Here is a 12,148-nt window from a genome sequence, read left to right as displayed (position 1 = left end):
GTTTTCGCTATAAATAGGAACTGATACTGGAGAATCATATCAAACAGAGCCCAGAAGAAACAGAGATCTGACTCCCCCAACTCATATATTTTCCATGAAGAGAAAAAGAGGCCACAAATTTGTTCAGTCTCAGTTGAAATAAAAGGGGGAAAAAATACAATTGTGTACTCAGCTACGCAATTATAATTAATCTAGAAGGATACTATATAATGATCTATTACTTCCACTAGCTAGGTGAAGCTACAAGCTAAAAATTCTATTAATTACTAAAATTAATAAAGGGCGCTCTTTTTATCCTTTTTCCCTTCTATATTGTTAATTTTTATTTATGGGTTACCTCTTCGGGTATATAAGGTTCGCCTTTATTTATTTATTTATTATTCGATAAGCGTATAAGGTTGGCTTTTTTGGGTGAAATCTGTAAGTTTGGGTTAAAGATGGAAATTCTGGCAAATATCCAAGAAACAAATTTGTCAGCCATTACTCAATTATACAAGAATTCATTCATGGCCTACTCTACTCGATCTTATAATGCCTTCTATGATTTTTTTTTCAGTGTGAACTATGGTATCTAAAAGCCCAATTAAGGCTCAACTAATCCAATAGAGTCTGGTTGGCCTATTAAGGAATAAAACTCTCCCAACATGAATTTTTTACATTTATAAGGAGCCACAAACATTTCTCAACAGCCCTCAGTCCTAGCTAGTCGAGGGCCCACATTGAAATTGAATTCAAGCCCACACGTTCCAATCTCTTGTACGTGAAAGAGAATCAGAGGAACTTTCTACTTATATTTTCATTTACAAGTTTTCAATTACAGAATTTAGTCTCTGAAAACAAAATTAAAGTATTTATCTCATTTATTCTTGGTCATTTATAGAGACTTAAAATTTGTTCGGTGGAAAATCTTAGCATTAGTGAGACAAGAAATATTATATTTTTTGAGTGTGTAACTGCATAGTATCCGATTTGACTTAGACTGGGTATACATGTACCCTAAGTGGAATTGGAATCAAGTCATAACTTAATTCAATTATATTTCCTGGGATGGTGTTCGAAAGTGGACAAATTCAAGAAAGGTTAGGGATTCTATCTCCTGATCTGCCCCTCCTCTCGGTTGGCTAAAGTGAAATATAGATTGGCTCTTCTTTGGGAAAGCCAGGACCTTCAGGCTTCGGAGGTGTTCTTCTCAACTCGGCTAGTAAAATAATGTGTCTATTTTCTGCTCCATCTAGCATTATGGAGTCAAATCTCGTCAAGCTGCTTGTTGTTAGGAAGGCCCTTCATTTGTCATCTTACAATTCAGCCCTGTTTGGCTCTTGTCCGATAATCGAGTCAGATTCCATGAATGTTCTTAGATAGATTCAAAAGAATTGCGATTCACCTTGGAAGTACATTTATATGCATCTCTCGATTTTTTACTCCAGTACCATTAGGTACCAGAACTCCTGTAGAGAAGGAAATTCACTTCCTGACTCGCTTGCTTAGTCGGGAGTCAATAGGAACCAAGAATTCATTACTTGGCTGTAGTTTCTAGTTCCCTCGATCTGTCCATTCCTATCTAAGTACTTTTCCCTTTTCTTTTTCAGCTTTCTCCTGTATTGTTGTCGTTCTCTTAGTGTACTGAGCTTTAACTTCTAAGAAATCTAATTGAGTTATAAAAAAAAATAGGTAAATTATATTCATTATTCTTTGATTTGTCATGCTTCTTTGAACACTTTAGTATAATAATCTATATCTATATAAATAATAAAAGCTGAAGCAACGCCTTGGAATGCGCCACTTAGGACGAAGTATGCCTTTTGCAGTCACCACCAATAGAAACGTGACACTCGGTGCAATGTCTTATTGCCACATCGATGTTAGAACTCAAAACGACTTAAACTCACAGTCTTATTAAACAAAAAAAAAAGTCTCAAATAATATATTTATAATTACATTTATAATATATTGAATTTTATTATTTAGGTGATATAGAGTCGTGTAGTAGAACATGAAATTTGGTATATTCATTGTTGCATTTTTGTTGCATGAATAAAATAAAATATATTCATTGAGAGATTTTTCGAATAAGAGACAAATGGTATATTTTGATAGTGAATTATGTATACTAAGATCGGGCAACGTATCAAGATAAGAGATTGCATGAATAAAATATCGTTACTGATATTCAACCGCTTATCTCAAGCGATTTTTTTAATGTCGTTTTACCCTGCCTTTGTACCTTTTTTTTTTCTTTCTCATACTTTCCGGTTTCGGCCTCGTACGCTACCAAAAGACACGAAGGCATTGAAATATCCATGATATTTTCTTTCTTGAGGTGCGGGATCTCTACTTTCCACCACTAGCTAGTATAATTAGAAATTCGAACTATCAATCCAAAACATGGGGGTAGGGCTGCAGCACACGTAGTTCTGATGCATCCAACGATAATCAATAGGATTCGCGGATGCTGGGACAAGCACCATGGCAACTATTCTTCCTCAAATTGCTAGTTAATTTTGTTTTTTATTTTCTCTTTTGGTTTCCTGATAGTAGGCACTTATTTAAATTACATTGTCATGGTTGCTAGTCATCGATTCAAAGTTCAATACACATGTCCTCAATTTTGAATTAAAGGAGTTTATCTATTAAGTTTCATATTTGTTTGTTTGAATAAGACCAATATATAAATTTGGGCTGCAGTCCCTTATCCTATTTAATATGGCCTAGAAATAATAATAAGCTCATAATATTAAGGCTCTAAAGCTCAAATAACAGGGACAAGTCCCAGTGCCCTATGCTCAAGTCAAGACTCAAAGCCTGAGGATACATAAGTTAATTATAAATAGAGAATCGTTTAAAAGATAAATGACATCAATAGTTATGAATTTTCGCATTTTTTTCAAATCTATTATAAATTTTATTTTTTATTCATAAATCATACCTATACTTTTGTTTGAATTTTGACATCAGCCATTTTGTCTAATTTCCTCAATTTAATTAATCAATTTAACGAGGTGGCCCTGCCCATGTGACAAATAATTTAATTTTGTCTTGGCCGGATGAAATTATAGTCGTACCCCTAATCGTTCTTCTATTTCAACCATGAGTAGGGGACAGGCATTCGAAATTTACCTATAATTTTCTTCTCAAATACGAGCAAAGTGGTTCACAATTTGGGGAGGGGGACAATCCGCATAGGGATCGGACTGAAAACTCTTTCTGGCACCGTAGGGCACAAAATTAATTTATTAAGCCCGTTAATCTAATGATAGAATCGCACGAATTAACAAACTTTTTCTTCTGAATGAGTGCGTCGAAACTTAGAAAATATCTAGTGCAACCGTGTTAGCAGGTGATCACTATCACGCGGTAACACACAAGGCCCGATCTAAATGAGACACGTGTCAAAAGCCTCGTCTGTACATCAACCTGTCAGATACTTTCTACTCTAAAACCCCTCTTGAGTTTGAAGAGGATTCCAATCGAATAGTTTTATGAGGCATGCACAGCAAATCGGCAAAATTGTACCGAACGACACACAATTTACCACCAATTTGAGAAAGAGAAGGTAAATTGACGGACAATCTTATTTTTTTCTTTGCCACGTGCAGTATGTGCCACCTCATTAAATTGACGGACAAAAAAATTTGATGAAATTGGACCGATTTACACGACCATGGGTTAATTTAATCCTCTCTCAACTTTTATTCCATTATATTATTACACTTAGCTCTCCACTCGATCGAATTGCACTTTCGCCTTCCTAAAAAATTAAACAGTGGTTATGTTATTGATCGACCCTATTCTGTGATTGGTTTCATTAGGTTGTGTATGTCTTCGATTAAGGGAGCCTTTTTTAGGATAGATAGATAGATAGACAGACAAATAGACAGACAGACAGACAGATAGATAGATACCGGATGTGTTATTGTCATTGGCATAAATTGTTCGAATTATCTATGTATTATTTTTGGCAGTTTTTTTGGTTCCATGTTGCTCGAATCAGAATGCTTTTAGTTTTGACAATTGATCGGGGATTACAGGGAGTAAAACTTTGCCCTCCTAACATATATTATATTCCTTCAGTGTATCAAATGTTAACATGACTTTTAGGATCCTATGATATGATCCATCAACGGTGTGGGTTCCATGGATTGGTATAAAGTGGAGGAATACATGAAAATTTGATAAAATTAATGTACCCGGCCACTGAGATACACCATAATCTATATATTATATAAATATGACAATCCCATAATAAATAGGGTCATAATAGTAAAACTCTTGCTATCACATAGATTGATGCATTATATAAAAATTAAATAATAATACATATTATTGTGATTAATAATAGAAAATATTTAAATGAAGAGACTACTCATTCAAATCAATTACGAATATTTATAATTATATAAATAATAATAATAATAACAAAAACACATATTACTATAATTAGTAATCTATATATTATGTAAACTGGACAATGCCAAAATATATAGAGGTATAATAGTAAATCTCTTACTAATACATAAATTATTATATTATATAGAAATTAAATAATCATACATATTATTGTAATTAATAATAGCAAACTTGAAATGAAAAAACTACTTATTCGAACCACTTAATACAAAAATTACGAATATTGTAGTAATATATAAGTAAATAATAATGATAATAACACATGTTATTGTAATTAGTAAAAGCATACTACGAATACTTATAATTATATAAAGATAAATTAAATAATAAGACATGTTATAGTAATTACTAAGAGCACGATAAAAATGAAGAAAATGTTCAAAACAGTACTAAGAAGAATTCAATTCACATGTTATCATTTTAATAGAAAATCACATACAGTAAAATTAAAAATATTAATTTCGCCTCTCAATACTAGTTGATAAATCGATTATGAGTGATAAACTCCACTAATTATTTGCATTAAATGAGCTCATAATATTATTTTACCACCAATGTCATAATATAAATTTTACTACCAATGCCATCAATTTATAAAGGAAAACATAAATTTTGTGACAATTAAGATGAATATTATTATTACGACTATTAAATTTGAGGGGTTTTGATCCCATATATCCAGTGGTTTCATATTTCTTTCAAATACATCATATACTTTTAAAATGAACTAAAATATCCCATGGTTTACATTTTTTTTCAAATCTATCTCGGCATTATATTTTTCGTTAATGAAACGTAAGTAGGCTCCAAATTTATCCCATGGTTTTAATTTTTTCTCAAATCTATCCTATGATTTTAATTTTTTCTTAAATCTATCCCGGATAAAATGACCACAATGGCAAGACCATGAAATGTTGACAGAGATATAACGGCATGATAAATTTGGAAAAAAAATGTAAAACCATGTGATTTTTAGATCATTTTAAAAGTATATGGTATATTTGAAAGAAAGGTGAAACCTTGGGATATATGGGATAATTTGCCCTAAATTTAAGTTACTTTAATTGCATAAATATCTTTATATAAGTTGGTTTTGAAGTTCATACACACTTGATGAGGTTGTTTTGTCAATATCGATATAAACTATTGATTCGAGCACCTATCTATTGGGTAAAAACATTTACAAGGCATGTAGTTTCTTGTAATTAGCTTATAATTTGAACTTCAAATCTTTTTTGAAGTATGGTTCAATTGGGATGTTTCCACCAGAGTCTACAATAAATGGAGCATATTATCAAATTCATCATGAATCAAGATTCCAACCAGCAAAGTGAATTGTATTTCTCTCTCTCTCTCTCTCTCTCTCTCTCTCTATATATATATATAAACTTGACTGCAAGTTAATAAATATAGGTAGAAGCGTAAAATAAGTAATATGTTATGGTCAAATTATGAAATATTCGAAATTAACTTAATGAAACAAATTATTTAATTAATTCATATAAACATAACTTCATTATTTTCAATAAGTATATAATTAATTATAGATATGTTTATTCTGCAAATAGAATTGTAAATATCTACTCAATTAATTAACAAAAAAAATTTTATAGTGAAAATTTTTAGTATGATAAATAAACATAATACGAATTATTCTTTTGAACATATGTATATATATAACCAATTATATATCTATATATTAATATTATTAAATGTATATTATTCTTAATTTATTTACGTTGGACTGCATCATATTAATAATTTTTAGAAGTACGATATAGCTACTATTATTAAATATTACTTAGGCGAATCTTCTATCGAAATGATTATATCATTTCATCCAAAATTATTCAAATTCACGAAATTTAATTTATTTAATGCTTGAAGAATAAAGTACAAGCAAATAAAAAAATTATAAAATTTTAAAGATCCTATTAATTATCATCCTTTCAACAAAACTAAAGATTAGATTTTTAGGAATTTAAAAGTATTTTCATAGATACAAGATTGATAATTTAAATGATGTATATGAACTTATAGCTAAATTCTTTATTTATAAATTGAATAAAAAAGAACCGTTTTTCATATATAAAAAATATAAATTCATATTATTTACTATTTCATAATTAACTTTTTAGTATAATTTTTTTTCATAAAAACCATGAAATGCACGGGTTTCATAAGCTAGTATACACATAAAAACAAATCCAGGTGGAGGATTATTGCTGATTAGGCACCATGCATGCATCGTCAGCAATTTGACGAAAGACGAGATCGGGCATATATACATATAAGAAGCAATAAGAGTTCGTGATTTCTTATATAAGGAAACAAAAAAATGAAAATAAATATTTGCTATAGATTGAGTTTACTAACACTTTAGCCCTATAATTTTTTAATTGCCAGCACTTCATATATGAATTTTCAAAATTGAGAATTCGGTCCCTAAATTTTCAAAAACCATAACAAAATGGTCCTTTTAGCCATTTTTTTTTAAAATTCATGTAGTCAAGTGCTGGCAATTAAAAAAATTAGAGGACCAAAGAGAATTTGCGTCACTCGCTTGTGTTACCATGAATATTTCTCCAATAGAGAATTTGCAGATGAGCATACGGGCGGGGTCGAAATTAATTTGAGATAGAGATGATGGACACAAGGAAAGCCCATAAACATATTTTGGCCCTTAATTCAATCCTCAAGGTAGATGGATGGACCGACGGATGGGCATATGGATGGCCGACGTCCAATCCTATGCTATCCCAATAGACTTTTGGGGTGGCAAACATGAGATGGGATGAGACTCATCAGAACAAAACAATAAGAAGCCCAAGATCCGTACCGTAATACTTATGAACATAGAGTGATAATGGGTTAGTTCCAATCGGTTTTGGTTCTACACTACACCCATGACCCATGCATTCCCCCATTGTAAAGCCATCTACTTTAAGAATGATATAATTGCAAGATTTTCAGAAGTTTAATGAAAATTTTGTAAATAAAAAAGCTAGTGGTGATTGAATGACAAATTGAAAATTTTAGACAGGTGGCAAGATAATAAAGAAATGGACATGTTTTTAAGTGTCGAAAACCTACCGAAATGGGTAGTAGGTTCTAGCCGATTCAAGTTCTACACTACACAATACATATTCCTATTGTAAGGTTATAAGATTTTAAAATAATATAATTGAAAATTTTTTGGAAGTTAATGATAATTTTGAAAATAAAAAAGCTAGTTGGTTGGATGAGAAATTGATAATTTGGGACAGGTGACAAGACAACGAAGACATGACATATCGTATTGTAAAGACATGACATACCCCATATTGTAAGGAAAATTTTATGATGGAATGTCAAATTATGTCCCCTTATAGAATCTACCGTAAAGTCATACTGTTTTGCCCAAAATCACGCAATCCCACTGTCAGTACCGGCTAGGTGAATCTCTTACAAGATCGGTATTGCCATACGTGCCAAGATGCAGTTTTAAGGATTCCAAAATTATTCAAATTCACGAAATTTAATTCAATAAATTACTTAATGAGTATATTCAGTTTGGTAGTTTCATCCATAATGATGGCATATGTGAAAATGAAAACAAAAGAAAGAGAGAAGGTGTTGAAAAAAAAAAGTAAGAAGAGGGAAGAAAAGATGAGTCTAACATGCAACAAATAAAAGAAAGAAAGGAAAAAAATTCAAAAAAATATAAAAGGAAAAGAATAATAAAATGAGAAATTTCAATAAAGAGTTTCAAACACGAGACAATGGACAAAATTAGCGATGTCTCTACAACTACAGCATCAGCAAACATATGCTAACCTTTTTATTTTCTTTAAATTTTTTTAAATTACTTTTGGGGTCTAATAACTTAATGCAAGAATATGAAGAGTTCATTGTTGAGAGATTCCTACACTTGTGAAAATGCGAATGCCACAAAATATTGCTACACAAACCGTGATATCCTATTGCACGATATCGAGATGCTGAAATTAAATACCTATAATCGATGCTAGTTTTGTCATTAGTTCTTTTTTTTTAAATAGAATAATCTCGTCAGCACACTCGAGAGAAAATTTTAGACATTTATTTGATTTCCCATTTCGGTAGACTCAGAGATTTTAGATTTCCTATCATGACTTTTTCGTTTGTAAATGACATTTCAATTTTTATAATAAGTTTGGAGAGTTTTGTATCGCAATTACGTCAGAAGTTTTGACGAGGTTGAAGGCAAAAGGGAAAATTATTACTAGCCAATTGGTTCCAATGGCTGACCAAGTCGGAGCCGTAATGAAGTTATTGAATGTGGACTCTCCAAATGTACAGTTTGTTGGAATCCATGGGATGGGAGGTATTGGTAAGATAACTCTTGCAAAGCTGGTCTTCAATGAACTCTCCCATCGCTTTGAATACTGCAGCTTCATCAATGATAGTCGAAAGTCATCAAAAGGTGAGCCTACAAAGTTGCAAACAAAACTACTTGTCGATCTTCTTTGGAAGTTTCCAAGCGTTTCTGACAATGAGGATGGTGTTAAGAGGAGTAGAGATGTGCTTCGTAACAAGTTAGTTCTTCTTGTTCTTGATGATGTGGATCATATAGAGCAGATTGATAGACTAGCTGGGAATTCTAGTTGGTTTGGCTCAAGAAGTAGGATCATTATTACAACTAGAGATAAGAGCATAATTGAACGAGATCCATTGCACAAAATTATGCAGTTTGAAATGATGGAAATGAATTACTACCAGGCTCTCCAACTTTGTAGTAAGCAAGCGTTTAAGGAAGACTTCCCTCCCACCTATTATCTCGATCTTTCAACGGAAGTTATCTCCATTGTTGGAAAGCTTCCTCTGGCTCTTGAGATTATAGGTTCACATCTTCATGGGAAACACAGAGATGAGTGGAAAGAAAACATTAGAACATTGGCAAGAATACCTCACGAGAATGTCCAGAAGAAGCTGAGACTAAGTTACGACAAATTAGATTGTCGAGCACATCAAATATTTCTTGATATTTCATGTTTTTTCAATAACAAGGACAAGACAAATGCGATGTACATGTGGGAGGCTTGTAAGTTTCATCCAGAATCCGCTATCGATGATCTTGTTTCCATGTCATTGATAAAGATCATAGATTATAAGACTTTTCTGGATACATGATCAACTTTGAGATCTTGGAAGAGAAATAGTTTGTTTGGAGAATTTCATCGATTTTGGAAAGCACAGTAGATTGTGGGAGCACAAGGAAGCCATTGCTATGCTGAAGAGCAAAAAGGTAAAGTGGTTGTGAAAATGGAATATCTTACCTTATTAACTGATGTGCTTCAGATTTCAGCCTATGTCCTTCTCAACGAGCCCATGCCCAAAAAAACATATCTTGGAAATATTAAGGAAATATCTTGGAAACATATCAAGGAAATATTATTGTGATGTGGAAAAGAAAGATGATATGTCTTGATCTATAAAATTAGGAATAATATAATCTGAATCAGGTAGTATATTTTATTTAGGTAGAAATATATTTAGAATTAGATATTATTTCCTATTTTAGTTTGTGTCCAGAGTTCTTAAGTTTCATATTTCATATTATTACCTTATTCTATTTTAGAAAAGTAATCTAGAGGAGATTAGATATTAGTTTCCTATTCTAGAGTCAATGGGGTGTCTTCCCTCTATATAAATATGCACCTTATTGTAAGAGAACATCAAAAACTATGAATGAATATTTTTGAATGAAATTGCTTAGAGCGTTTCTTCTCTTTTCTTATCTAAACAATTTTATTGTTTAGTGGCGAAAATTCCGATTCTTATCGTTCATCCTTGAGCGTGGCGAATCAAAACGACTTTTCTTACTCGTGGCGAGTTATCTTATCGAGTGAGTTTAGTTGGTTCTACCCTCCACCCTTCTTTCTTATCAAGTTCTGGTTCGTGAGCCTATCATTTGGTATCAGAGCGAAGGTTCTATCCTTGTTGGCCGAGTGAAACACGTGTGTTTAAGTGAATTTTTGAAAAATATGCAAAGATACTGGCTAAAAGCAACCCTGAACGAGTTCCAAGAGGGTTTACTTTCGACCAAGACTTGCCTCTCACTTTCTAGCAGACGCGAGAGGAGTTCATTACACGGCTCGAGCGAGTGACCCAAGCCCTCGAGAGTTCCGGTGGAATAAGAAGTCACCTATGGGTGCAGAGAGATTATCGCCCAAAGGGAATCCCAATTTTCAATGGAAGCTTGAGTACCGAAGAATTCTTGGCGTGGATTTCGGATGTGGACCGATTCTTCGACTACTACGGCATTCCTGATGATGGAAACCGAGTTGATCGTGTTGTTTATCGTTTAAAAGATAAAGCTTCTACTTGGTGGCACGGGTTATAAAGAAATCATATTGTAGCTGGAAAGAATCCGGTCTTTACTTGGAGGCGCATGAAACGACTTTTGAAGGACAGGTTCTTGCCATTAGAGTGTGAGCAACAGTTGTTTGAGTCTTCAAGTTATCTTCTGGAGATCGGCCTTCCTCTTGAACAAGGAAAGACAAATCTTGGTGATATGAAGATTATTGATATTGTGATAGAAGATGAAAAAGTGCAAGTTGAAGACACAACTTCCAAGAGGGATAGCCAAACAGAAGAGGAAGAAGACGTGGAGTCGAAGAACCAGACTCTGCTGGAGCGAGATACACATGTCTCAATTATGAACGATTTATCTTTTGAGGAGAATATTTTGGAGGTACTAATTTCAAACTCCACGAAGCACGTTCTGATGGAACCCACTTTAAATTCACCCCAAGTGGAACTTCAAGATGAAATTGCCATTGAAGATTTGTCGATGGTGCTTCATCTAATCGAGGCAAAATTTGCCAGAGCATATACGACTCCACCGAGGAAGCAACAATTCGGGCAACGAGTTGGTTGGCGTGCTGCGCGCACCCGAATTTTGTCTCGTCGGGGCACGCATGCGCGCACCTAAATGTAACGCGGCTTGGGAGTGTCCACCTTCCTAGGGACGCGAGACGGACGCTCGTGAAAAGGAGTCGCCACTACCTGTTTACGACCCGAAGGTCGAGGGCCGGTGATTTGCCCGGGTCTAGGGGTACGGGATACACCTAATTGCTAAGGCATATGGTCTGCGAAACCCGAGGTTCCGAATTCGGGGATTCTGTTACATGCGAGCCTATATCTCGCATGCCCTATCGGTACTCTAACTTGTCTAGCCTTGCCATTTTTTATTTAATTACCGCTTAATTAAGTTCCGCTCATCTTATGCGTTTTGACACCGTAAATTCGAAGAAACACTCCGATCGTCCGCTCTCCGACCGGGATTCTTACATGAATAAACGTATAACATAAATCCTTACATTGTTCTCTCAAATAAAAGATAAATTGCAATGACTGAATTCCGGTCGGTTCGCATTCGGCTGTTATTTCACTCATGCTCACCGTATGATTTTGGAAAAGATCGAAATTAAATTAAATGCGCACTCGGTGTATGGGGCATTGGACCCCGTGATCGATGGTTAGGGCGTTGGACCCAGTGTGAATCGTATCCTAAAGGATCGGGCTCGACCCGCATAACAAATAAGTGTAAAAATGTAACAAGTAAGCGCAAATAAACAAACAATGAGATTTTGTTATTGCCGAATTTACGTGAGTTAATCAATTATTATACGAGGTATCTTGGCATACAAATCCTATCCTAAAACAAACAAATGGGATGATGGATAGGGTATGTAGCATTCGACATTATTTAAATGGA

At 33.7% G+C, this 12,148-nt stretch overlaps 1 protein-coding gene across 1 annotated transcript; it reads left to right on the top strand.

Moving 5' to 3' along the window:
* The first annotated feature begins 8,667 nt into the window (after nucleotides 1-8,667).
* Nucleotides 8,668-10,771, top strand: LOC116204249 (TMV resistance protein N-like). Its single transcript, XM_031536329.1, has 3 exons — nucleotides 8,668-9,469; nucleotides 9,570-9,673; nucleotides 10,499-10,771. The coding sequence occupies exons 1-3, from the start codon at nucleotides 8,668-8,670 to the stop codon at nucleotides 10,769-10,771; spliced, it is 1,179 nt and encodes a 392-aa protein (XP_031392189.1).
* The last annotated feature ends 1,377 nt before the right edge of the window (nucleotides 10,772-12,148 follow it).

This window comes from Punica granatum, chromosome 4, assembly GCF_007655135.1.
Source record: "Punica granatum isolate Tunisia-2019 chromosome 4, ASM765513v2, whole genome shotgun sequence".
Taxonomy (NCBI): Eukaryota; Viridiplantae; Streptophyta; class Magnoliopsida; order Myrtales; family Lythraceae; genus Punica; species Punica granatum.
The sequence above is the reverse complement of the archived record's forward strand: the minus strand, read 5'-3'. Positions and strand labels throughout refer to the sequence as shown.